Raw genomic sequence first — 23,425 nt, forward strand, 5'->3', positions numbered from 1 at the left:
CCCCCCCCCCCCCCCTCTAATGCATCGGTGATAGTGTGTCTCGAATATTGCGCGCGCGCTCTCGATAGCAATCGATACTTAATAAACGCGAAAAAATATCGCGCGAAATTATTGCTCGCTCGCGCTTTCCCAGATCGGTAGCCGATATCGAGACATATCGCACCTCGAGCTGCCAGCCTTTTTATAAGTTTTAATTTTTTTTTTTTTTTTTCGTACATAATGTCGCTCGGAACGTGTTCTTCTCGCGCCAGCAGCAGCAGCAGCAGCAGCAAGTGCACGTTATAATGTGTACTCTCGCGTCTATGCACATTCTTGGACTGCTGCACTGCGCACCAGCGAGCGAGCTTGTAATTTATGCTCGCGCAAAGGTTATACAAATAGTACGCGCATATACGCGCTAGTATTTAATATTATACATGCCAGGCGTGTGTGCGTATGGGTGCTTTAAACACGTTGCGCGCACGAGCGTTTTCCGCGCGAAACATTGAGAAATCTGGAAAAACAGCGCTCGATATGCGTGTGTAGCTTATTTTATATGGACTTTGTACATAATTTAGACGCGTCGATATCGCGCGCAGATAAGGAAAATGTGCACCAGGCGCGATCGATTACGTCATTTGTACCACACGCTCGCGGTTGTTTTTGTTTCAAATTAAAAGAAGAAAGCCGAGCTACCGTAGCTCGACGCGCGCTGCGTTTCAACCGATCGATATTGAGATATTAGCTCTGCCGTAATTGTATCTTGTTTATACATCGCAAAAAGTTCGTATATGAACTCGAAATAAACACGCACAATATTTTGATTGTAAATTTCAAATGATTGCTTTCAAAAATTTGCATCGATTGCGCCAATAAACTCGCGGCGAAATAGATTAAATTCCGCGCGTAATGGCAGGTATAAATCAGTCGCGAAAACATGTGTACCCACGCACGACACCCATCTTATCAAAATCTCCCACTCGTTTTGCAGTAGTTCATTCGTACGCTGTCGATGCGATGTCATATTTACTGTACACGGCCAGCTCACGTAATAGAAAACACACAGAAGGAAAAGGAAACACCCACGCACGATTCACAGCCCGTTTTTGCGTATCGGTGCGAGGCTCGCTCGCGCCGCAGCTCATTTTTTCGACGAATGTAGGAAGGAAGGAAGGAAGGAAGGAAACGTAAATGCTGAAAAAAGTCGTGAACCGGAGCCGAGAAAGTAGGGGTGTTCGGAGGCGTGGTTCGTAGCGCGACTGCGAGTACGCAACGCGACGCCGCAATTCGTATTGAAACTCCGGTTCACGCGTTTTTATGGTGCCGATTCACCGATGATTTATTGAAATCTGATTTCTACGATCTATCGGTGTAATCGTACGAAGTAGGAAAGTATCTTGAAAAATTAAAATCTTGGACACTCGTATAATTTTTGAGATATTTGAAAAGTAAAAAAAAAAACTATCGACAAAAAGTAATTAAAAGTAAACACTTTTGCAAGTTTTTTAAATAATAGTTCATGCGAATTATCTCTAATTCGCCATTAAATCAAAGTCGCATAAAAATTTTAAAAATAATTTAAATATCAGAGCATATTATCAAAAAGCAACCCTCAAAAATTCTCCGTTTAACGATGGTAAAACGCACACACCAAAACTCCCATCCTCTTCGCAAGCTCCATCCCAAAGCTCGCGCAGTGGTTGGTTCGCGCGACAACAAAAGCTCTCGTATCAACGAGGCGTGTATTTCCTTCCGTAAACAGCGCAAAACGTACACGCGTTTGTGTACGAGCGATATATAGCGCTCGGCCGTAGCAGCAGCAGCAGCACAGCCTGTGCGCGGATCGCGTGAAAAAAGGCGGGCACGATCCCACCCAAACTTCCGTCGTTCTCTCTCTCTCTCTCTCTCTCTCTCTCTTTGCATCGTCGCGCGTACAGTAGTAGTAGCGCGTAACGCTCCCCACTTTATATACTTTAGCGCGGAGTTCTATACCGCTAGATATTCTCGCTCTCTGCGCCGGATTATTATTATTATGTGTGTACCTTGCATAGGTGTGTGTGCGTGCGAATACGTATAGGTAGATGGGGAATAGTAGGAGGAGGTAGCAACGCGCACACACACACACACCGGCGTCGATCCCCGTGTGCAGCGCAGCGGTAGCAGCGGAATAAAGCGAGGGCGTACGAATTACGAAGCCCGATCGGTGGCGCGCTCGCCCGTACACACCGCCGAGCTTATACGTGCATGCTTCGGCAGCGGCGGGGATAAGAGAGCGAATTTCGCGTGCAAAGTATAGAGAGAGAGAGAGAGAAAGAGAGTGGGAGACCAGGTCGCGCGCACCAGGCAAAAGGCTGCTCGGCGGCAGCGCAGCACCGTAAACTGGCGGCCGCCGCTACACGCTGTCTCTCAGTCAGCGCGAGAACGCGCTAAAGCAAAGGTCGTGCGAGCGAGGTTCCGCGCGCGCTCTCTCTCTCTTTCCCTTGACGTATATCGTGCTTCAGAAAGAGGGAGTCGAGAAGAGAGAGAGATCTGACGTTGAAGAAAAAAAAGTTCGTCCGTGTCGAAAGCTCTCTCGTACACGAATAAATAAATAAATAAATAAATAAATAAATAAATAAATAAATAAAACGGAGCGTGCTTTTGCCGATGATGATTCTTTGGTTCTGTTTCAAGTGCGTGTAATATCGTTTGTTTTGTTGTTCCTTGTTATTGTTCTTGTGCAATCGTATCGTAATTCATCATCTCCGTATGAAGAACGAAGCTGCATGACATAAATAAAAGCGAAGGAGTAATAATTCGTGTGCTCTTTTTTATTGTTGTTCGTTTGATTGTGCGAGGCCCGTGTGCGCAATCGACCAGTCGATATCACCAGGCCGATAACGCTCTTCTCTTCTTCGTTTTTTTTCGTTGAAGAAAAGACACTGTGTCTGTGTCCGTGGTGTGTGTGTGTGTGCGTGTGTCAATTGCAGCAAAAGCAAAACTCTCTCTCGTCTCGAGGAATACTTTTCGTGTCGGGAGTGAGATAGGCCACGCAAAGTCGCAACCGACACGTACAATAACACACATAATCTCGCAAAAAGTGCAGTAACAAATAATTTTGTTTGTTTGTTTCGTCGTCTCCTACCTCTGCTGCCGTTGTGTAGTGAACAAAAAAATTATTTTGCCAAATTTTGACAGTGTACGTAAGACGGCGAGAAGCAGCGACTTTCGTTCGATATCGCGTGCATCGGAAAAAGCTGAGAAACTCCGAGCTCCGCGCGAGTGCGTCCGTGCATCGGCCGTCGTCGTCGCATCGAGAACTCGATCGAATTCGATCAACGATACACGAGTGTGGAAAATTGTACATCGCAGCGGCGTCAATCGACAAACGGCATCAAAATAACCATCATAAGCGAGCAAGAGGGACGGCCGTTAAAAGCCGATCCGCAGCGAAGAGTTACGCTGGGTCTCGCCGTGGAGCACAGTTTTCACCTATCGCGCACACCGGACGGATGTGGATTGTGCGCCGGCCAATTTAACAAGACAGTCTGGGTAAGCTTTTTAGTCTAAAACAAAAACCAAAAAAAAAACACAAACACGATTGTCCAGTTTTATCGAGACAGTTCGAGTATTATAATCGCGATCGTAAACTATAAACGCGTCTCGCGAAATAAATGCAACGCGCACTCGGCATTTTTGCGCGGCCGATCGGTGTCTCGGGACAAGTGCCAATTGCCAGTAAAGCACCGCCAGACGCATCTAAGCCGAGTGAACCGTCTGATTGGCAAAATATATATGTCCGCGCGCGCAACGGCCTTTCATAATCGCTAATTTACGAGAGAGAGAGAGAGACGATCGCAGACGGACACGACATAAAATAATTTCGAGCATTCGATTATTATACATGGGCTAATTACATCGATATAATGTACTCTTGTCTCTCTGCTCGGTGCTGTGCGCGCAATACAACAAAGTCGTGAATCTTCTTTATGGCACGAGGGGCATAAATCGACGAGCGAGCGCCGAATTTTTTCCTCCTTATCCTCTCTGCCGAGCAGAGAGTGCACACGTACATGCGTACATACAGTGCGGCGAAACAAACGCATTATATACATAAGCGCGGGTATACGCAGATTTATATACGCTCGGCTCGTAAAGTTGCCCGATGTCTCGAGTGTGTCTGCGTGATACACGCACGCGCAAAAGTATATAAAAGACAAACACAGAGTCCGAAGAAGGGCAAACAATGCAGCTCGCCGACGCCACGCTACTGCTGCAGGTGCACAATATCGCTAGCAAAAGTATCATCGAGTCGTCTCAGTCGCGTAGCTAATAATATATAGTCGCGCGTTATTTTTATCAGCGAAATCGACTGCATCGGAGATCGCTCGAGTGGGTGGTGCTCGTCGCTCGCGTCATCTCGAAATCGACGCGTAGAAATAATCTCGTGCTCCTTCCTTCTCGCGTTGCTCGACGAGCTTTTTTACACGGCTCGCACTAGCGTATAACTACCCTTTCGCGCTCGTTCGCTTTATTTAATGAAAAATCCATTCGGTTTTCTGGGGTATTAATAATGGCCTGCCCCAGAGAGAGAGAGAGAGAGGGAGAGGAAAAAAAAACGAGAGCGAGCGAGAAAACGGGATGCGAGCTTGTGGAGCAAGGCTACGCGCGATATCGCGTTCACGGGGGCGGCGGCTGCTCGCCGCTCTCTGAACACAGCGACCTGGCAGAACCCGCCGCCGTCGCTGCTAATGTATTCGACCTGTGTGTATCGTTATTTGTCCGTTAAAGCTGCTCTCGGCGTGTTGTGTCGTCGCCGCCGCCGCCGATGATGCTGACGCTGATGCTGATGTTGCTGGTGGCGAAGCATCGCGTCGCAAGCATGTGTGCGCGAGATAGAGATAGATAGACGGGAGAGCAAATGCTCAGCGAAGCGTCGCGTTTGCTAAGCGTCGGAAGTGGAGCGAACACGGCTCGCCCCCCTTTACATATTATAGATCTCGCTCGCTCGTAGTCGCCCGCACATGCCTATACGTGTGTAAATGCATATAAATATGTGTGCGCGACATTATATATTTAGAAAAGCAATGCCGATGACGACGATCGGTGCGCGACTCTTCTCCTCGATGCTCTTTTTACCTGTGGCCGTTAAAGCACATCGCACACGGACGCGCGATATGTTTACGAAAAATCCCGCACCAAAGTAACAGTGAGAGATGACACTCGCGATGACGCGCCAGGCTCTCCGATCGTGTACATTATATGGCTCGTATAAACTCTCTCGGCGAGTGCAGTGATACGAGCTCGCGCGCGCGCGCGCAAAATAAGCGAGCGGCGCTCGAGCGTGCATAATACGCCGAGAGCCCGAGAGTGAGAAGACTCGAAATTTCTCGCGAGTGAGTGAGTTAATGAAATTTGACAGCTTGAGAGAAAGAGGGTTACAAGTCCCTCGCGTGAGAGAGAGGCAGAGAGGGAATCTGTATTATAGCAATTCACTTTTGTAATAAAGTATTCGGATAAGATCTTGCATTTGTGCGCAGCTTTTGAGATCAATTGGAAAATTATCCCCTTTCAATTATGTAATTCAATTATTCGAAGGTGCTTCAAAAAAAAACTCGAACGTGTGCAAAAAAACAACACAATGCGCTTCGCGCCACCCCCACTAAATTCGATAGGAGCAAACAGCACACGCATTACACGGCATTCGAGTGTAGTAATGATATACAACACTGCGATATGTATGATGACTGCGCCGAGTAGTAGTCGGGGGCTTTACGCTCGACGGACGACGCGCGACGACGACCGAGCAAATTCCTCCTTCGGGCCTGTATAATATCGCGCGCGGCGCGTGTGCAGTATTATAGGCCGTTTTTCCCCTCGTTTAGACGCATCACCAACCACCATTACACAGTATGCAGTGTATTTGCTGGAAAAACAGTGGCTTCCTTCGTCGATGTGTGTGTGTGTGTGTGTGTGTGTGTATATTTACACTCGTGCTTAAAAATTGACCGACTCAAGTTGTCGGTGGCCTCGTGAACGAATTACGTATTTGCATGTATAATCGTTGATTTTTATCTGCGCGTCTCGCTGGGTAGCGAGGAGTTTCGACAATTACGAAAACCAGCCATAAACACCTAATTCGTTAATGTTTTTTTTTTTGCTTTCTTCGCTCGGTCGTATACGCTTTTCAATAAACGTGTACGCGCGTTCGAGAATCGACGATTTATACGAAAAATATGTGTTACGTATTGCGCTACGGCATAAGCGCGATAATAATATTTGGTTTAAATAAAAAAAAAAATTCCGCAGCGAGATCCATTAAGAGCGATTTTGCGGATTCGAATTTCTGGCCCCGAAGCTCTCCGACCAAGTTTTATCTGGTATCGAGAAAGAGAGAAAGAACGCGGAGAGAAAGAAAAAAGGGTACGAGCAAAAAAAAAAAAAGAGGAGAAGAAGAAGAAGAAGCAGCAGCAGAAGAAGAGGCAAACGAGTATGATAATTAGCTCGCAGTTACGAACGAACGGCGATGAAGCGCGCGCGCGTGGGCGTCCTGAGGTCAAGCTGCCGACGATTGCGGAATCGCCGTCGGTGATAGGTCACGCGCATAACTTTATAACTTGCGCATGTGTGTGTGTTTGTTTGTGTGGTGTATTATATCGTATATCTTACGCGTACCCGAAGTTTACACGCATTTATATATACACGTGTTCGTTGGAGTTTAATTTTCATAAATAGTCGTGAACGGGTTGTGTGCGATGCTGCTGCTGCAGCGTTGGTCAATTATAAGATATGATATTTTATTTTTTGTCTTGCCTATTTGATTTTTTTTTTTTGCCTTTATTGTTGCTCGCGATCGACGATACATTTACTTACTATACACGCAACAGGTTTCTTTTTTGCTGCCGCGCATCGGTGTAATATAAGAAATTTTTTAAAGATATATATTGTATACAGATCGAATACTGTATATACAGGCCAAAGAGAGCTTTGACGGCTCTTCATTAGCTTGCGGTCGAGATAGATCCGTCGATTAACTCCTTCGCTCTTCTTCGTTCGTTCATCTTCGTCTTCTTATTCTTCTTGTTCTTCTCTCTCTCTCTCTCTCTCTCCTGCGTGGGTGATTCACAACGGGGATTATGTTCGCTTTAATCGATATACGTACTTAAGATTTTTCGAAGATACGCTGTTTATCCTCGTGCGCCTCGAGTCGAGTCAAAGCCGAGCTGTCCGATCGCGTCGGCGCAACGAAATACGTATACGAGAAATTGTTCCTTGAATCTATCTCGCGTGCTCCGTATCGAATCTCTTCGTTCGACATGAGTTTTTTTTCCCGTCTCTTTTAACTTTGCTAATTCTTATCCAATCTTTGCGTAAACGCACAGACATGTGTCACCGTCGCGCGGAGCTCGTCTCTCGCGATCTCGACTCGGCCGTCAGTATCATTACACATACTCGTGCGAATGCGATATCTATTACTCCCTCGACACGAGTTAATTTTTTATTTTCCACTTAATACACACGCTATCCTATCTCTCTCACTCTCTCGAGTCGACTCACGCGATTTGCCTATAATATACTTTATTATTTATAGCTGTATTTTTCTCGGGCTATTATGCAGTGCGCAGCGCATATTACGCGCGCGCGCGACATGTCGCCTGGGATTCTTTCGCCGCGGTTATGTTCGCATATTAAAACGCGCGCGCTCGCGCGATTGCCACTGATCTATGTGCACACACTGTGTTTTATTACCTTAGATTTGAATATTTATTTCATATTTATATCGGTATCGTTTCGCAATATGCGCCGGCGTCGTAGTGTGGAGCATAACAAGCCATAAAGTACACGTTAAAAGAAAAGCTTGCGATACTGCACGAGTAAAAAAATCTTATCCCCGCGCAATGTGTGTGTGTGTGTGTGTGTGTGTGTGTACGTTGTAAGCGCGCCATATAATTACAATTCAATTGTCGATCGATAAATGTAGTTAGGCGCGCGCATAACATAATAAACGCCGCGTGCATATAGACGCGTGTAGAAATGTGCGATCATAAAAATCGACGACACGACGTCGGTACGTATATATAAGTACGCGTAGCGAATATCACGCTGCTGCTTCTGCTGTATGGAGAACACACGTGCGCGCGCGATCATCGCGACGGCCGCAGACGCGCGCGCGCGAGCTCGTCCATTGTGTTTTGCCACGAAAATTTCAATCGATCGCGGCGGTGTATAATGATCTCCCCCGCTCGCTTGTTGTTTTATGTAAAAGCTCGAGCGCGTCCTCGAGACATCGTTTTCCTATCGATATCTATATGCGCATGTGTATAACGTGAGAACCCGATGACTAGCGAACAAGCCTCTCGTCTGTGTGTTTGTGTGTGTGTGTGTATCATCATCGTCGTTGCTGTCATCATCATCATCATCATCATCATCATCACCCGCAACTAAACTCGACGAGAGTCAAGTGTCAGGGTTTTTTTTCTATGTACATTGTGAATGCGCCTAAGACAATCTAAGCAGCGATCGGTTTGCGCTATAGAGGTCATAAGATCACATTATTATTTACAGTATATAAGACGGTGTGTGGCCAATATATACATGAACTCGAAGCGCGTAGGTGGCTCAACATAATTCTTCTTTTTACATTCGCAGCTACTCGGACATTTATATTTCGACAGTTTTAAAGCGATAATCTCATTATTCACAATAAGCCAACAGGTACACCTATATAGCCTTAATGAATATTATAATCGATTCGCTTCACGTGTTGCGCCGATCCGCCGCATAGCCCGATACGCTTTTCGCGTCAGGTGGAATTTTACTCGCTGAATCAGAAGAGAGACGGAGAACTTTATATATATAAATAAAAAGACATCCAAAAACGAGAGAGTGAGAGAGACTCGAATTCGCGTGTATAATATAGCATTCCAAGTGGGACGATCCGGCGGCGGCGGCGGCGACGACGCACCTGTGCGCTCACGACGACGACGACGACGTTGTGTTGCCGCGCAGTCTGCGATTATAGATTTACCTTAAAAATGTAAATTTTGCGCAACGATCGCCGGCCCGGTATTATATTATATTTTTATATATATTTTTACCTTGACGAGCGCGACGACAGAGTAAAAAAAAAAAAGAAAGAAAGAAGGGAACGGGTTTGTAACAGTATTTTTTGCAGACTCGAAATAATAATAATAATAATAATAATAATAATGATGATAATCGCGTGGGGCAGTTCACCAAAATATTTTCGAAATGATAAAGCGCGCGGCTTACGCAATTTCTTGAATGCGATATTACGCTATACATTGTTAAAGGATTAATATTTGTATAAATATATATGATTATTTACCATAATGTCGAACGAATAACTAATAGTTTCCTCTTTTTGAGTGAATCAGTGCCGTGTGTCTGTCTTGTACTTATGTAAATTGCCCGCGCACGTCTCATAACTCTTTGTGATCGCGCGCATATAGCAGCGTGTGTTTAATAATGCAACGGTTTCCTGGCAAAGAAATCGCAGCAAAACTCGCTTATGCTCCGCCGCCGCGTATATAAATTTTCTATTATTAATAGATTATTTTTTGGTTGAGCCAGAAGAGATGTGCAGTGGATCGAGGCAAATACGGCGATCGTATATATGTGCAATTCGGAGAGTGTGCAGCGGCGGCGGCGGAGGAGGTGGCGAAAGCTACACACGAGCTGCAGCCCGTCTGCTGCTACACACTCTGCAGACTATGCTCTACCGCCTGGCAGTATTCCAGTGTGACACAAAAATGACAGTCCGACAAAGTAACGAGGGTACAAATGTTTCGGATGCAGAGAACCGGTGAAAATTTGATTTTTTACAGACTACGCATTATACGCGCGAGGCGAGCTACATTTTGCTTGCGAGGACGACACATCCGACAGCGCCGAGACACACTAGACTACGACGACGACGACTGAGATGACGTCGACCGCTGCTGCATCTCGCCACTAAAAAACGAGCACACACTTTATTATTATTATTATTATTATTACATCGCAGCTACGCGTAATCGTTGATACATATAATATAATATTATAAGGTATGCCAAACAGACGAAAACGATAATCGCATCGATCGAGGGATTATACGATGCCCCTAGTATTTATAAAGAATTGGATTTTTCTTTATTTTTACTCTTTTTTTTGTAATGAGGTAGCGCGACGACGACGACGACGACGACGACTACGAGGCAGCAGCAGCGGTAGCTATAAGGGCGTTGCGATGATCGAACGTGAGCAATCTCTCGGTGGTCGCAATTAGAAAATCCATTTGACGGTAATTGCGCGCGAACCAAGCCATATAAACCGGCTACGTACGCAGTCTTATATGGCTTACCCTTTGATATCGTAGCACACACGTACACACACACACACATGCTGCGTAATATGCGCGTCGTCGGTAGCTCATCCGTACGCGAGAGAGCTACCTGAATTCATCGCCGTGTGGCTTATTATTGCCGCTATTATGCACGTGCCGCGCCGTACGACTGCAAGTCGTCGATCGACGCGTTTCTTAACGAACGCGCTCGACGGAAAAGGTAATGACTAATTTGTTTACATGTCAGGGACCAGCGACGCTAGCTGCCTGTATGAGTAAAAGCTCTCGCGGAAACACCTGACGCGATCTCCCATTTTAATAACGTACGATCGATTTTTCTTAATATTTCACTATATATGTTTTGATGTTTATTTAAAATACGATGAAAAAAAAATCGTATCGTTTTAATATATGCCCATCGATGACGTTCGCTCGATTCCACCTGTCACGCGCGCGACTATCGGGTCGTAACGTAAGGTTTTAGCCGTTTCTTCTTCTTTTTTTTTGCGCGCGCGAGTAATCTTTATTTTGGAAGAGCATCATAATCCACTCGTACTCGCGCCCGTGAGAAAAAAGAAGAATTGACCCCGGGGCTGCGTATATATAAATATAATATACTCCTTTCGTTAATAATACAGGCTATATTACACCTATGAGCGCTAATGAATATTTATGCAGATTTATCGCGCACATCAGGTGTTTCGGTGCTCTGCCTCTACTCCTCCTTCGCAACCATTCTGCGGATTAGTATATATATATTTTTTATTTATTGATTATTTTTTTTTGCTTTTTTATTTATTTACACATCTCGGAGACATGCCTATGGGGCTGGTAAATGTATCGATGACGATTCGCCGCCAAGTTACATTATGACGAATGATAATCAATCAATCGAGGCAATTTTTTTTTAAGCTTAAACTATTAATTAAAATCTCTTAATTGTTTTATATTCTTCGCTATTTACGCTATTGTTCGGCGTTTCGCAACAAATACAACGTATTACAACGAAGCCCCTTGCACCGCGCAGGACGATAAATATTTTCCTTTGATTTATGAAATTCGATTCGCGGTAGCGTATACGTACATAGAAACGTGCGTATACAACGCGAACGTATTAGACGTAATTTATGAATTATTAACTATTTTTTTTATTCATATAAATAGCTGCAAGTACCTGCGGTACCGTTGTGACCTGTTTAATAGTGGATAATAAATGTTCATAATATTTCAAGTAGGGAAAGAGAGAAGGAGAGAGATAGACGCCAGAGGAGTGAAAGAAATTTCAAAGCGCGTTTCCCGACTCGAAGCAAAAATGCTCTCTCTCTCTCTCTCTCTCTCGTCGATGTGCGGCAGATGATGCGTACTCTGCGGGGTTTCCCTTCTGCACATTGTACATTTTCATTTTTAAAGAGAGACGTCAGCCGTGGCAGCAGCGCCTCTCTTCGCAGACTCTTATTTTGAGATAATGTATTGACACGTTCTCTCTCTCTCTCTCTCTCGGCGCTCCGGGATCTTTTAGAAATTATTAAGACAATGCGATAAGTGAATCTGTATGAAAGGATATAAACACGTTACTCGATGCAGCTGAATGTACAAAAAATTTAGAATTTACAAAAAAAGAATCACGTGTATATATATAAGCTCGCGGGCATAATTCCACCGCGCAGACCTTACACACGCCGTAATACAGTTAGACGAGAGAGTTTATATATGTTATATACGTGCAAGGAAATAATGTAATCGGCGATTTCTTACGTAAAAAAAGCCGCAGCCAGAGGTGAAGACGACGATGAAGAAGAAGCACGAGCGAGATGGTGAGAGAGAGAGAGAAAAAAAATAGCATCCCGCTGCGACGCACTGTGCTACAAGGCGAGCGAGAGAGAGAGACCCTTATGTCATCGATAAAATTCGCGCAGTTTGTCGATGACGAGGCTCGATCGTCCGCCTGTACTCCGCTGCTGCGTCTCCTCGTTTTAATACACTTGCCGAGCCACAGCGAGCGCGAGTGGATGAGTTATCGTCCGAAGACTCAGCTCGTGATTACATATACACGCAGCACCTGCTCGACCGCCTACACGCAGCAGCAGAGATTCCTTCGTCTTCTTCGTTTTTTTTCTTCTTTTTTTTTCTTTCTCGCTGCCATCCTCCACTTCGTTATTTCATTCTTTTATTAGGTTTCTCGCAAGCGAACGGCGCGCGACTAATGTCTAAGCGTCCTTGATTCCTGATAATGACATTAATCTTTACGACATTATCGTTTTTATAATACATACACACACATACACTACACGTTCGTGTGCTTATTATTATGTGTGGTAGCTAGAATATCGCATAAGCACACGACACCTGTAGCATACATAGTGAAAGAGTATTTCAAAATCGCATTTTTTTAATCCGTGTGAAAGGTCAACATCGTCACCTGGCTTTTTTGCCATATCGCATGTGTATATTTAGTTCTCGAGTCGAGCTCGTTCGATCTCCGATAACTCTCCAGTCGTCCCAGAGCTGCTGCAGCCGCCCCCCGTACCGTATATCATATTTATGCAATCGACTCCTATCCTTGATTACGAATCCTATTTACCATATTTAATAATCATTAACATTAATCGTTTCATGCATTCTTTTTTTTGCTAATGTTAATTTTTTTGTTTATTTTCATGTTCTAGGTAAGTTCAACAAATCAGCGACGCAACGCTACATTCAATTTTACCTCGCGCACACACGTACACGAACTCGTAAGTAATAATAAAAAAAAATTCAAAAAAAAAAAGAAATCGAAATTAACTCGTTTTCAAAGGCGCGAATAACAACAGCGGATTATAATCGAGTATATGTACGCAGAAAAGCCCAGTGAGCTGCTCCGCTTTATCGAGTCCGCATCGTACATATAACGAGTGCATAAAAGAGTGTATGAACGAGAGCTCGAGAGCATCAGAGAGAGAGAGAGAGAGAGAGAGAGTGAAGCACACGAGGCGTCAGGCGCACGCCCTATCAGCGGCGCAGGGGTCGCCAGGGTCTGCTGCTGCTGCTGCTGCTATGCGACCTTGACCGTGAACGCGTCTGTCTCTCTCTCGCTGGTGCTCCGCCGCTGCACAGTCACAGTCGAGCCGCGTGCAATCGATATAAAGCCGCCGTCGCCGCTACTACTTTATACGTACATATGGATATATAGCAATGTTATATACATGCAGCAGCAGCCGAGATGAAAGCTACAACGGAGCATAGAGAGCCGCTTGCAAGTAGAGTAGAGCAGAGCAGAGTAAAGGAGGTGGTGGTAGGCTATGCGCCGTCGAGAGCCAGCAGGCGAGAGAGGGTGGCTACGGCGAGCTTATAGCCTCGCGCTGGCTTATCGTTCGCAGGAGGGTGCAGCAGCTCCCGACCTTGGGGCGAGTCGCGCACACCAGCGGCAGCCTACATCTCTCGCGCGCGATTATTCTTCCGGCTCTCACTCACTCGCCGTGTGCCGCCGCCGCCGTCGCCGTCGCTGGTGCCACAGTCCGTTGCGGTTTATCGTATACAAATCAGTGCCAAAGACTGACTCCGACTCTGATCCGTGGTGTGCGATAAAATTACCATCGTCGAAATTTGACAATTTGCTATTATTATTATTATGATGATGGTCGTGCTGAGGGACGAGAGCTCGTGGATCAGCGAGAATCTGCGCTGCAGCCGCGGATGGGGTTGCGGTTACTGCTGCAGATCACCGGTGAGTGCGCCCGTCCGCAAAATTCAGCTCGCGAGCACGACATTGCATGATGACAACATACTTGCATTTATTAACTCGCTCTTTCGAAAGAGAGTCATCGTTCGAGCTTGTCGTTGTTTATTTTTTATTCATCCTTGTCTTAATTTTATTCATCGATATTCGTCTGCTCGTAACGGTGCTTCTCTCTTTTTTTTACGACGTAAAATCCATTATTCCGACGCACGTGTCACGCGCGGATGCAGGAAAAAATCCTGGCTTTCGGGAATTTTTATCGTGTAACGCACAGAAATAGAAAGATATGAAGCGCGCGCTACACGTGCACTTATACAACTAGCGTGTCCATCGCGTATAAAATTACGTCGTAAAAAGAGAGAGAAAAAAAAGAGGAGAAAATTGAAACTCTCGGAAAGCAAAGGCGAGAGCGAGCTTTTTGCCGCCTCGGCGAGTAAACAGCCTCGTTAAAAGCTCGCGCGAGCTTTTTCGACCCCTTTTTTCCCGCCTCCTGTCTACGTACCAGTACTATATATATCTGTATATATAAGCAAAGTTGGGTGGCTCGAGTGGTACAAAGTATAGCAGCAGCAGCAGCAGCAGCATCCCCCGGCGGGATGACGAGTCGCGAGCCGGGTACTAGTGCTGTGTAGCTGTAGTAGGCGCCTATGTATTATTACGCGTCGCGGCGGCTTCGCGCGAAGCTGGAGTATGCGCGCCGGAGTGGCTATCGATCGACCTCTCTCGCGCGGTAAAGCACAATGCCCTATATATGTATTCACTCGCGCATACACACAACATACGTTATACGTACGTACAGACATATACACAGGCAGCATCAGCTGCAGAGCGCGACTGGTCCAAGTTCGAGGTCGTTTCGCCGGAGGGAGACGGTCTATAAAGCAGCAGCAGCAGCAGCAGCAGCAGTGGCCTGGCGCGTATTATTATGTATACATTATTTTCCGCTACGAATTCGTTGCACTCGCGCCTTGTCATTACATATAGTTATATACACGTATTATCTGCTGTCGTCGTGGCTGCTGCTGCTGCTGCTACACGCGTATTATAGATCTCGAATTTTTTGTCATTACGCTATTTCGCATCAGCTCTCTCTCTCTCTCTCTCAGCGTGGCTCGATCGATCGGCGGCTGCACCCACTTTTTTTTTCTTTATTCTCAACTTGCATTGTCGTACATTAAAAAGTCCCTCGAACAAAAGCTCCTGCATGATTACGAACTGTGTACCCTTAGGGCTATCTCGACATAGAGCAAGTAAGTAAGTGTAAGCGGCAGCGGTGCAGCGGAGAACGATGAATCATAATACATCCCCGCGAGACGATGATGACTCTCGAAATCCTTCGGCACTGCTGCATACTCACACACATAAGATATCCCTCTGACAAGGCGTCTTCTTGTATTAACGTGTATATTCAGTGCCTCGGTGTGTATGTACACGGAGCGGTTTTATATTTATACACATTATTCTCTCTCTCGAGCAGTAGCCGGACTGCTACTATATAACACGTACACCTTTACACCTTAATGATGGCTCGAGCAAAGATCGCACCTATATAGTAGTATATACTATGTGAGCGGCGCATCTGCAGCCGAGCGCAAAATTGATCGCAACGCGTTTGAATTGTGCCGAGTGCAGCTATATAGACGCGCATATACTCGATCATCATCATCATCATCATCATCATCATCAGCGCGTTATCAAGTGCTAGAGACGCGAGAGAGAGAGAGACGTGCTATATACGAGGTGTACGACAATAGGCGAGGAAAATATAATTTCAAATTACACACGGGTACATGCGTACGCGAGATGCTCCGATCGCCGAGCCTGGAAGTGCCTATTATTTTTCCGATCGATCGAGCGTCCCATTGTACTACCACTACTACTACGACTTCGCATCTCGCATCTGCCGAGATTTTCCCTTCGTAGCTTCTTCCTCTCGGCCAGCTCCTCGTCCTCTTCTTTATATTGCGCGAGCTTTTGAATAAATATTTTAATGCGTACGCCAACGACCATTACATCGCGCGCGCCTTATTATGTATATTCAGACGTCGACTGCGTCGAGATCGATCGTGTCAAAACACGCGCGAATGATTTAGTGCTTCTAATCGATCGTTTTCTCTCTCTCTCTATCTCTCTTGCGAGTGAGAAATGAAGAAAAAAAAAATTGTAATCTAATAAGTCTAGTAAGTCGCGCGCGAATCGGAAAAACATCCGCTCCTCTCGTCCAATTTTTGCAATTTATTGTGTAGCGCTCTCGGTGCAGCCGACGAGCTCGTGCGCAGCGCCGGGGTAACCAGATTGCGCATTCTGAAATAGAATTATTATTATACGCGTTCAATGATATTTTTTTTGCTCTCTCTCGCTCTCTGCGCTCGAGCGTAATTATCGCTGCTGCTCCGACTCGTCCGACGACGCACGAAGCAGCAGCAGCTATGTACAGTGCTAATATTGCGCCGACCTTCGGCTCATCGATAATAACTCTCGGCTGCAGTCGCCGCCGCCGCCGCCGCCGATGATGACCTCCCACACTTATGCCAACGCGATTATTAAGACTCGCTCGAGCTGCGCGATTTTTCTCGCTCGCATCGCATCGCGGCGGCGGCGGCGAACTTAGTCCGCGGCCTGCTGGGGTTATAATATATTGTAATAACGACGTAACGAACTAATCGAAGCTACGACTGCAATAAAATGTCACGGACAATTGACAAACGATTGTCTATATCGGTCGCAGGTGGCATTATAATACAAAATGAAGGAGAGAGAGAGAGAAGAAAGACGACGAGACCATTAGGAGCGTACGTCAATTTAACCCTTTTTATCGAGCGCCTCGATCATCGCCTCTCCTCGATTGCGGCAAAAGGTTATATGTCCCGTATACGACGCTGCAGTATATCTGTATATATACATCGTACACCTGTGTATCGTCTCTCGTACACGTATACGTGTATATACCAGCGTCGTGCCTCGATTGCAATACCCATACACGTGTTCGTGCGCGGCTTTCTCTTTTTTTTTCTTCTTTTCGTTTTTTCGTTTTTTTTTTTTTGCGTCTTTCGTTCCCTTTTTCGAGTGTATATAGTCGCGGTGCAAGGTGTGCTTTCTTCTTTTGCCTCCTCCTCTTCTTCTTCTTGCTGCTGCTTTTTATTCTTTTCCGATCCTCTAATGCCTCTACCATTGCACCGACGTCTGTTGTGTTGCTCGCTCGCTCGGGCTCCTTGCACACACCCACGCGCATCTTCTTTCACGTGATTCTATTGCGGATTTCTTTTGAAAAATCGATCGCGTGTATACCGGCGCAAACCGCACGCTTCGGATCGCACGAATTGTGGGAGGCGTTAGGTGGAAGTTATAATACACTTTTGAGGATTTTAAAAACGTATTTTCTTCCTTTGCTTTTGCTTTTACTGCCACCGCTTACTGCTGCTGCTGCTGCTGCTGCTGCTGCTGCTGTTGTTGGCCGATGCTCTCGAGGTCGCTTTTGTGGTTTCGTCGAGCGGAATACGCGTATTGTACGAAATTTAGGTAATAAGCGCAGCTACATTCGGAGCCCGTACATAGGACAAGACGGCGAAGAAAAGAAGATTTTCTCTCGGTGCGGCCGGGGCGCAGCAGCTTTTATCGTATGTAAGTCACGCGGAAATCGTCCGACAATCTACTTTAAAACGTCGTTTTAAACTCGTTATACGAGTGCATAAAGCACTGCTATTGCTGTTGCTATTACTGCTGCTGCTGCTGCTGCTACTGATGTTGCTCTGCACTGGGTGTATATTACTCATTTGGTTGTCGTCGATTTAATTACATAATATAAAAACACTTTGTCAAGCCATCGGGACACGACGTGATTTCTCTTCGTCTCTCTCGTCGGCGGAGAGCATAATATAAGATCGACGTGTATACGCGCGCAAAAGAAGGAGCGACTCTTTCAAACGCTTACCGAGCCGTGTAGTACGAGCGCGGCCCGAGATAAATCGTTCGACAACAATTTTTCATACCAATCGGCAATCAAGCCGTCAATAACACATACGTAAATGCTCGTGTCCCTCTCACTCCCTTCCTTCTCTTTCTTCTCCGCGGTGCACGAGCAAAGGCACCTGCGCAGCACCTCGAGCTCTCGAATACCACACCATCTATAGTAACTCGCGGAGCCGAGAACGCGTCGATACAGTCGACGTTTCTTTTAACGATTCGCCAATGTTTAAATGTAAAAAGATGAAGTGAAAAAGTCGACTCACGCACACACACACGCACACACACACACTTACACGCGTACGTATATGCACTCATCAAACTCGAATTAAGTCTCGACCAGATGCCAACGAGTTTTCTTCGGGACGCGTGCGATCGGCGCAGCGAGGAAGACGGTTGAAAAAAAAGGAGTATACACACAAGCGCGCGCCTATATCTATACACTCGTCTGATATCTCTGACCGAAGAGCTGCTGCTGCTGCTGCTGCCCGAGAGACGACAGGTGTCCATGTGTGCGTGTCGCAGTAGTCTCGATCTGCGAAGCTGCAAAAATGGCGTAACTCGACGACGATGTATTGCGCAAGTTTTCGAGCCTTCGGGCGCATTTTTTTCTCGCTTTTTACCATTTCACCTCCTTCTCTTCTGCGTCCGCGCGCGCGCGTAATTTTTTATCCTTTTCGCGCCTGCATCTGCGCGCACAGCCATCGCAGCAGCAGCAGCGAGTCCGAACGCAGGCGATTGGAAAATGCGTCGTCGTCGTCGTCTTACGCGTAAATAGCCTCGAGTGCCAATGTATGCGCGCGATTATTATTTTAATGGGGCGCTCGCGCGCGTGTGTGTGTATAACGTCGAGGCCTAATTTTCCAATACACGCGGACGCGTTTGAATTTTTCACGCGCTTCGACGACGAGGTATTGTTTGCACGAGCTCGTGTCACACCTATCGGGAGTAAAGAGAGAAGACGTGCCGATATTATATACATATTAGTGTTACGAAAGAAAACAGCGAGTACACGGCGCATAAAGCGACGCGATGATACTCGTAATATATATATACTCACCTTTGTCGCGCGCTCGCCTTCGAGAAGAGGAGCAGAGTGCGACAAAACTTTCGTCGCTTCCCTGAAACGAAAATAAAACAAAAAAATAAAAAATAAAGTAAGAGAGAGAGAAGAATATATATTAGTGTAGGAGGCGGAGGTGGAGGAAGGAAGGTAGAGATTTCTCCTTGTGCACACCGCTCGCGACGACGACGACGATGATGCGTATCTCATTACCGAGACGTGTCCCCGTATATGCCCTGTTTATAAAAAAAACAACTCGAGATTCGAGATTAATACGTGTTTATTTATTCGCACCCTCGAGTCGTGCGGCTCAAAGCAGCAGCAGCAGCAGCTGATGGCGGTGGCACCTATTATCGTATACTAATGATTAATAATATACACCTCTCTCTCTCGAGAGAGAGAGATCGAGTCGCAAGTCGACTTATCGTTCGTACGTTATGGTATACATACGGTTGCGGTGCACCTAACGCCCGACACATTATATCTTTCCGAAAACACTTTAACGCACGCCCGACGACGAGATATCTTTTTGCGGACTTTTGCGTATAAAATATTACGTTTATTGCCCAGGTGTCTCGCTTACTCTTTCTGTCTTTCTTTCTTTCTGCTGGCCATGCCCGGCTACGTCTGCAGGACTATCGGTTTCTCACGCGCGCGCGCGACGCCCGCAAGTATTTATATACAAGAGCGATGGCTTCGAATTTATCGTGCAATACGCGCGACGCACGTGTATAATATGCTGCTGCTGCTGCTGCAACGACGCGGGCAGTGATTCGCGGACTCGCGCGCGCGCGCGACGCACTTTTTTTCTTCGTTCGCGAATAATGCGAGAAAGAGAATCGACGCGATCGTTTATTTTCGACCGTAGCGGCAGCAGCATCATCGTAAGTTGGAAAAAATGGAAATTTTATTATACGCTGCAGGCCGGGATCTCGTCGCTTGGTCCTTGCGTCAAAGTAGTGGTAGTAGTAGGGCTATAAACGCGTCCTCGCGCTCCGCTGCAGCAGTGTAACACACAGAGAAGAGTCGGCACATTCCAGAGCTTCTCTCACGTTCCGTATTTAAGCGATCTGTCGTCGGTGCGATCGACGCAATCTCTTATATTGCCATGCGTTGTGTCCCTCGCGATCTTTTACTCATACATAGATAGACTCCCCCGATCATCCTTACGATATATATATAGGAGACTTAATGGCCGCTTCTTTTTCTCGTTTTCTTTTTTTGCTTTGTTTGCCGTTTTTGCTCGCTTCCTTGCGACGCCGCAGAAGCAGACACACACACACACACCGGTGAATTTGCCACCTACGCGTTACTATAAATTTACCTCGTTTATTTTTGCGAGTACAAAAAAGAGCTCGAGTTAGCTCTGCGGCGGTGTATATATTTCTCACGAATCTCTGCCTCGCGCGTACGAGCCCCCGAGAGGTTGACACAATTCGACGAAGTTTTATTTGACTTTTGCGGCGTATATACACGCACAGGCGGCGGACGATATGTGCCATAAGTATTCGGGTCAGTCTGAAGAATTTTTACGTGCGTGGATCGTCGTCGTTCTGTGGGATACTCATTTTTTGGCTCGCTGCTGCTGCTGCTGCTGCTATAGAGGTGCTCTGTGCACAAGCCTAAGTGCTTCTACCGCCGCGACGCCGCCGCAAAAGTCCTTCCTCTCGCGAAATCCCAAACGAGCGTGAAGGAAGCGATTTTCGTAATGTATATAGAGAGAGATACATTATGCTGCTATAAGCTCTCCTGCCCGCCTTTTTCTCAGTTGACTTTGTTAAAAAGTCGAGAGGATGCGGCTAACCAGATCCGGAAATCTTTCAAACGCCTCCGCTTTATAATTCGCTCTCCTACACTCACTGGCACGGCACAGCACAGCGCACATATATCGCGTTTAGCTCCGTAGTCGTGTCCGGATGTGCTGGCCTGCGTTTCTTTCGCGCAAATCCTCTCGATCGTTTAATATACTTTACTCGCGTTTTTTTCTTCTCGCTCTCCCTGCTTCGCTCCTTCTTCGCTCAACTCGTGGTACATCATCCGGGCTGTATTTGCACCGGCCTTGCCTTTATACCGCGCGTTCTCTACCTTAATCGTTTCATTGTTGTCGCGATCGTCGCGTACCCTCAGTACCTACCGTATACACGTATACATAAAGCACACAAGGCGCGCATGAAATCCTATCACTTTCGTTTTCTACCGGTCTGCGTGTGTATACATATATGTATACGCGCTATAAGGCCAATATACGCGGCAGCAGCGGCAGCTCACGTGTGTGGCGTACTGTAAGGATAATATAACTCAGTGTCAACATCGCACGCGGATCAAAAGATTTTAGATTTTTTTTTTGCTTCGCTTCTTTTCTCTCTCCGTCCTCGCGTTCTTCTAAGACAAGATCGTGTGTATTATAAGTAGAGCCGCGAGGCCGTCGCCACCGCCAGCGCTTAGGATTATAGTAAACAAAGGCTTTGTCAATCGATTCGACTTTGCTCCACGCACGATTGAAAAAAAAAACACGGACTCGCCAAATATATTTACGAGCGTCGATACGCGCGGCATTTAATTACGCAACTAATCGCTGGGATTGAAAGAGAGAGAGAGAGAGAGAGAGAGAGGAGAAGATAAAAAGGAAGGAAAACAGGACACGACTTCCTCGTCGTCGCGTCGTCGGCTTTCTCGGCCCTTTATTAAAAGCGCGCGGGCTAAAAATATACAAATATACACATCCCTAAAAATAAAAAGGACACGGGAGAAGAGGAAAGGTATTTTGCTCGTTCGTTGCCGTGGCAACGCTGGCCCGGCGCCGGCTGGGATAAAAAAGAAAAATGTTTGCATATACCCGATTTCACAAACAAGAGCTCTCGGGCAAAAATATACTCGAACTGCATTATACGATGTTTATAGTAAGATGAAACGCGGGGAGAGGATCTGTTTTGACCGATCGCTGCAACGGCGGCCTTGTGAAATCGCCCCGAGTATTTGTTTCGGTAATGCACCGGTAGAGCTTCCGAGGCGCCCTTGTTTTTCCTTTTTTTTTTCATAAATCAGGTGTATATAACGAGCCCGTTAGGAGTAAATAGAGGCGCGGGAGGAGATACTCGCGCGTCGATGTGTCAACTTGCACAATCGCACCGACTAGATCTCTCTCTCTCTCTCTATATTTTTTACGGGCATAATAAAACCATCCAATTAATGGCTTAGCTCGAAGGAATTTACTCAATTTTGTGTCAAGCTCGCGCCCAACAGGTTACGAAACGGATTAGGAGAAAATCGTCGATCGATGATCAGAAGCATTAAAAAGCAAAATTATAAATTTAATATATATCAAAGTGTCCACGGTGCATTAGAATAAAATACGGACCTTTTACATCGGATGTGTCTTGATTTTGAATTGGGTAAGATATTCATTGGAAATCAGTGCGTGATCGTCTGGTGATGACACTTCCCTAAGCTTTATATATTATTATATCTATATTATACATTTGTTCGCTCCTACGCACGTCACGATAGAAATTAACGTAATCAAAAATAAACTTTCACTATCACCCACACAGATTTTTACCTGATTCGATTTTTAGTCTTTGATTTCACACGGCTTATTATATATAGCTTTTCTTATAAGCATGGAGATGGTCCTGTATGGTAGTCACACGTAGGTGCGAATGGCAAAAAAAAGAAAAAGGAAAAAAAAATCCAACGAGACGACATTCTTATAACAGTTTTTTGGACATACCACATCGATGATTCGATATTTTTTTATGTCTTTTATTTACCGAAAAGAGCGATATACAATCGCAAGTAAATCGAGGATCAAAGAGATGAAAAGGTAATAGAAAAAGCTCTAATTACGCGAGATTCGTCCCGTTCTCCGTAGTATATAAAACGGACCTGCGGCGCGGGCGCACCGTATAACACAAACATTATAGAGCCGCTGGTCCTCTACTCGGCAGCGATCAGGAGCAAGCAGGACACACATAGCCGATCGCGAGCGAGGAGCAGCCAAGCAAAACAGGACGAAATCCGAGGATTTAAAGAGCATACGTATATACGTATAGCCGGTGCCGCTCGCGTGTGTCCACCTCAGCGCATATATATACCTGCGTATACGTGTATGTGTTTCCGTGGAGGTGATCTCGGCCGATAAAAAAGCCGCCGCTGCTGCTGCTGCTCTCTTCTCTTTCTCTTGGATCTCGGGCCGAAAATAAAGGGACTCGACTCCCACGAGGTGCGTATATATACAGCTGCGACTCGTATGTGTGTTACGGGCCAAGGATTATCGCGGATTCCAATGGCTTTTGGTGTTTTCTTCATAAAGCAGAGAGGCAAACACGGGCTGCTTCTCTCTCTCTCGCTTTATAAGCGGCTTTCTTTCGCTCGACAG

At 46.1% G+C, this 23,425-nt stretch overlaps 1 protein-coding gene across 2 annotated transcripts in view; it reads left to right on the forward strand.

The window, feature by feature from the left end:
- Nucleotides 1-23,425, forward strand: part of LOC106652120 (early growth response protein 1-A) — a 68,151-nt gene that overhangs the window by 21,778 nt on the left and 22,948 nt on the right. Inside the window, exon 1 of one of the 2 annotated variants that reach the window (XM_014370905.2) lies at nt 13,670-14,009. The exons of the other annotated variant lie outside the window; for it this stretch is intronic. Coding sequence (XP_014226391.1) covers nt 13,914-14,009 — 96 coding nt within the window. The 5' untranslated portion in view covers nt 13,670-13,913. Of the gene's footprint in view, nt 1-13,669; nt 14,010-23,425 lie in introns of those variants that run through there. 2 annotated transcript variants of the gene reach the window in all.

The sequence above is a fragment of the Trichogramma pretiosum genome, unplaced genomic scaffold, assembly GCF_000599845.2.
Source record: "Trichogramma pretiosum strain Unisexual culture from Peru unplaced genomic scaffold, Tpre_2.0 scaffold13, whole genome shotgun sequence".
Lineage (NCBI taxonomy): Eukaryota > Metazoa > Arthropoda > Insecta > Hymenoptera > Trichogrammatidae > Trichogramma > Trichogramma pretiosum.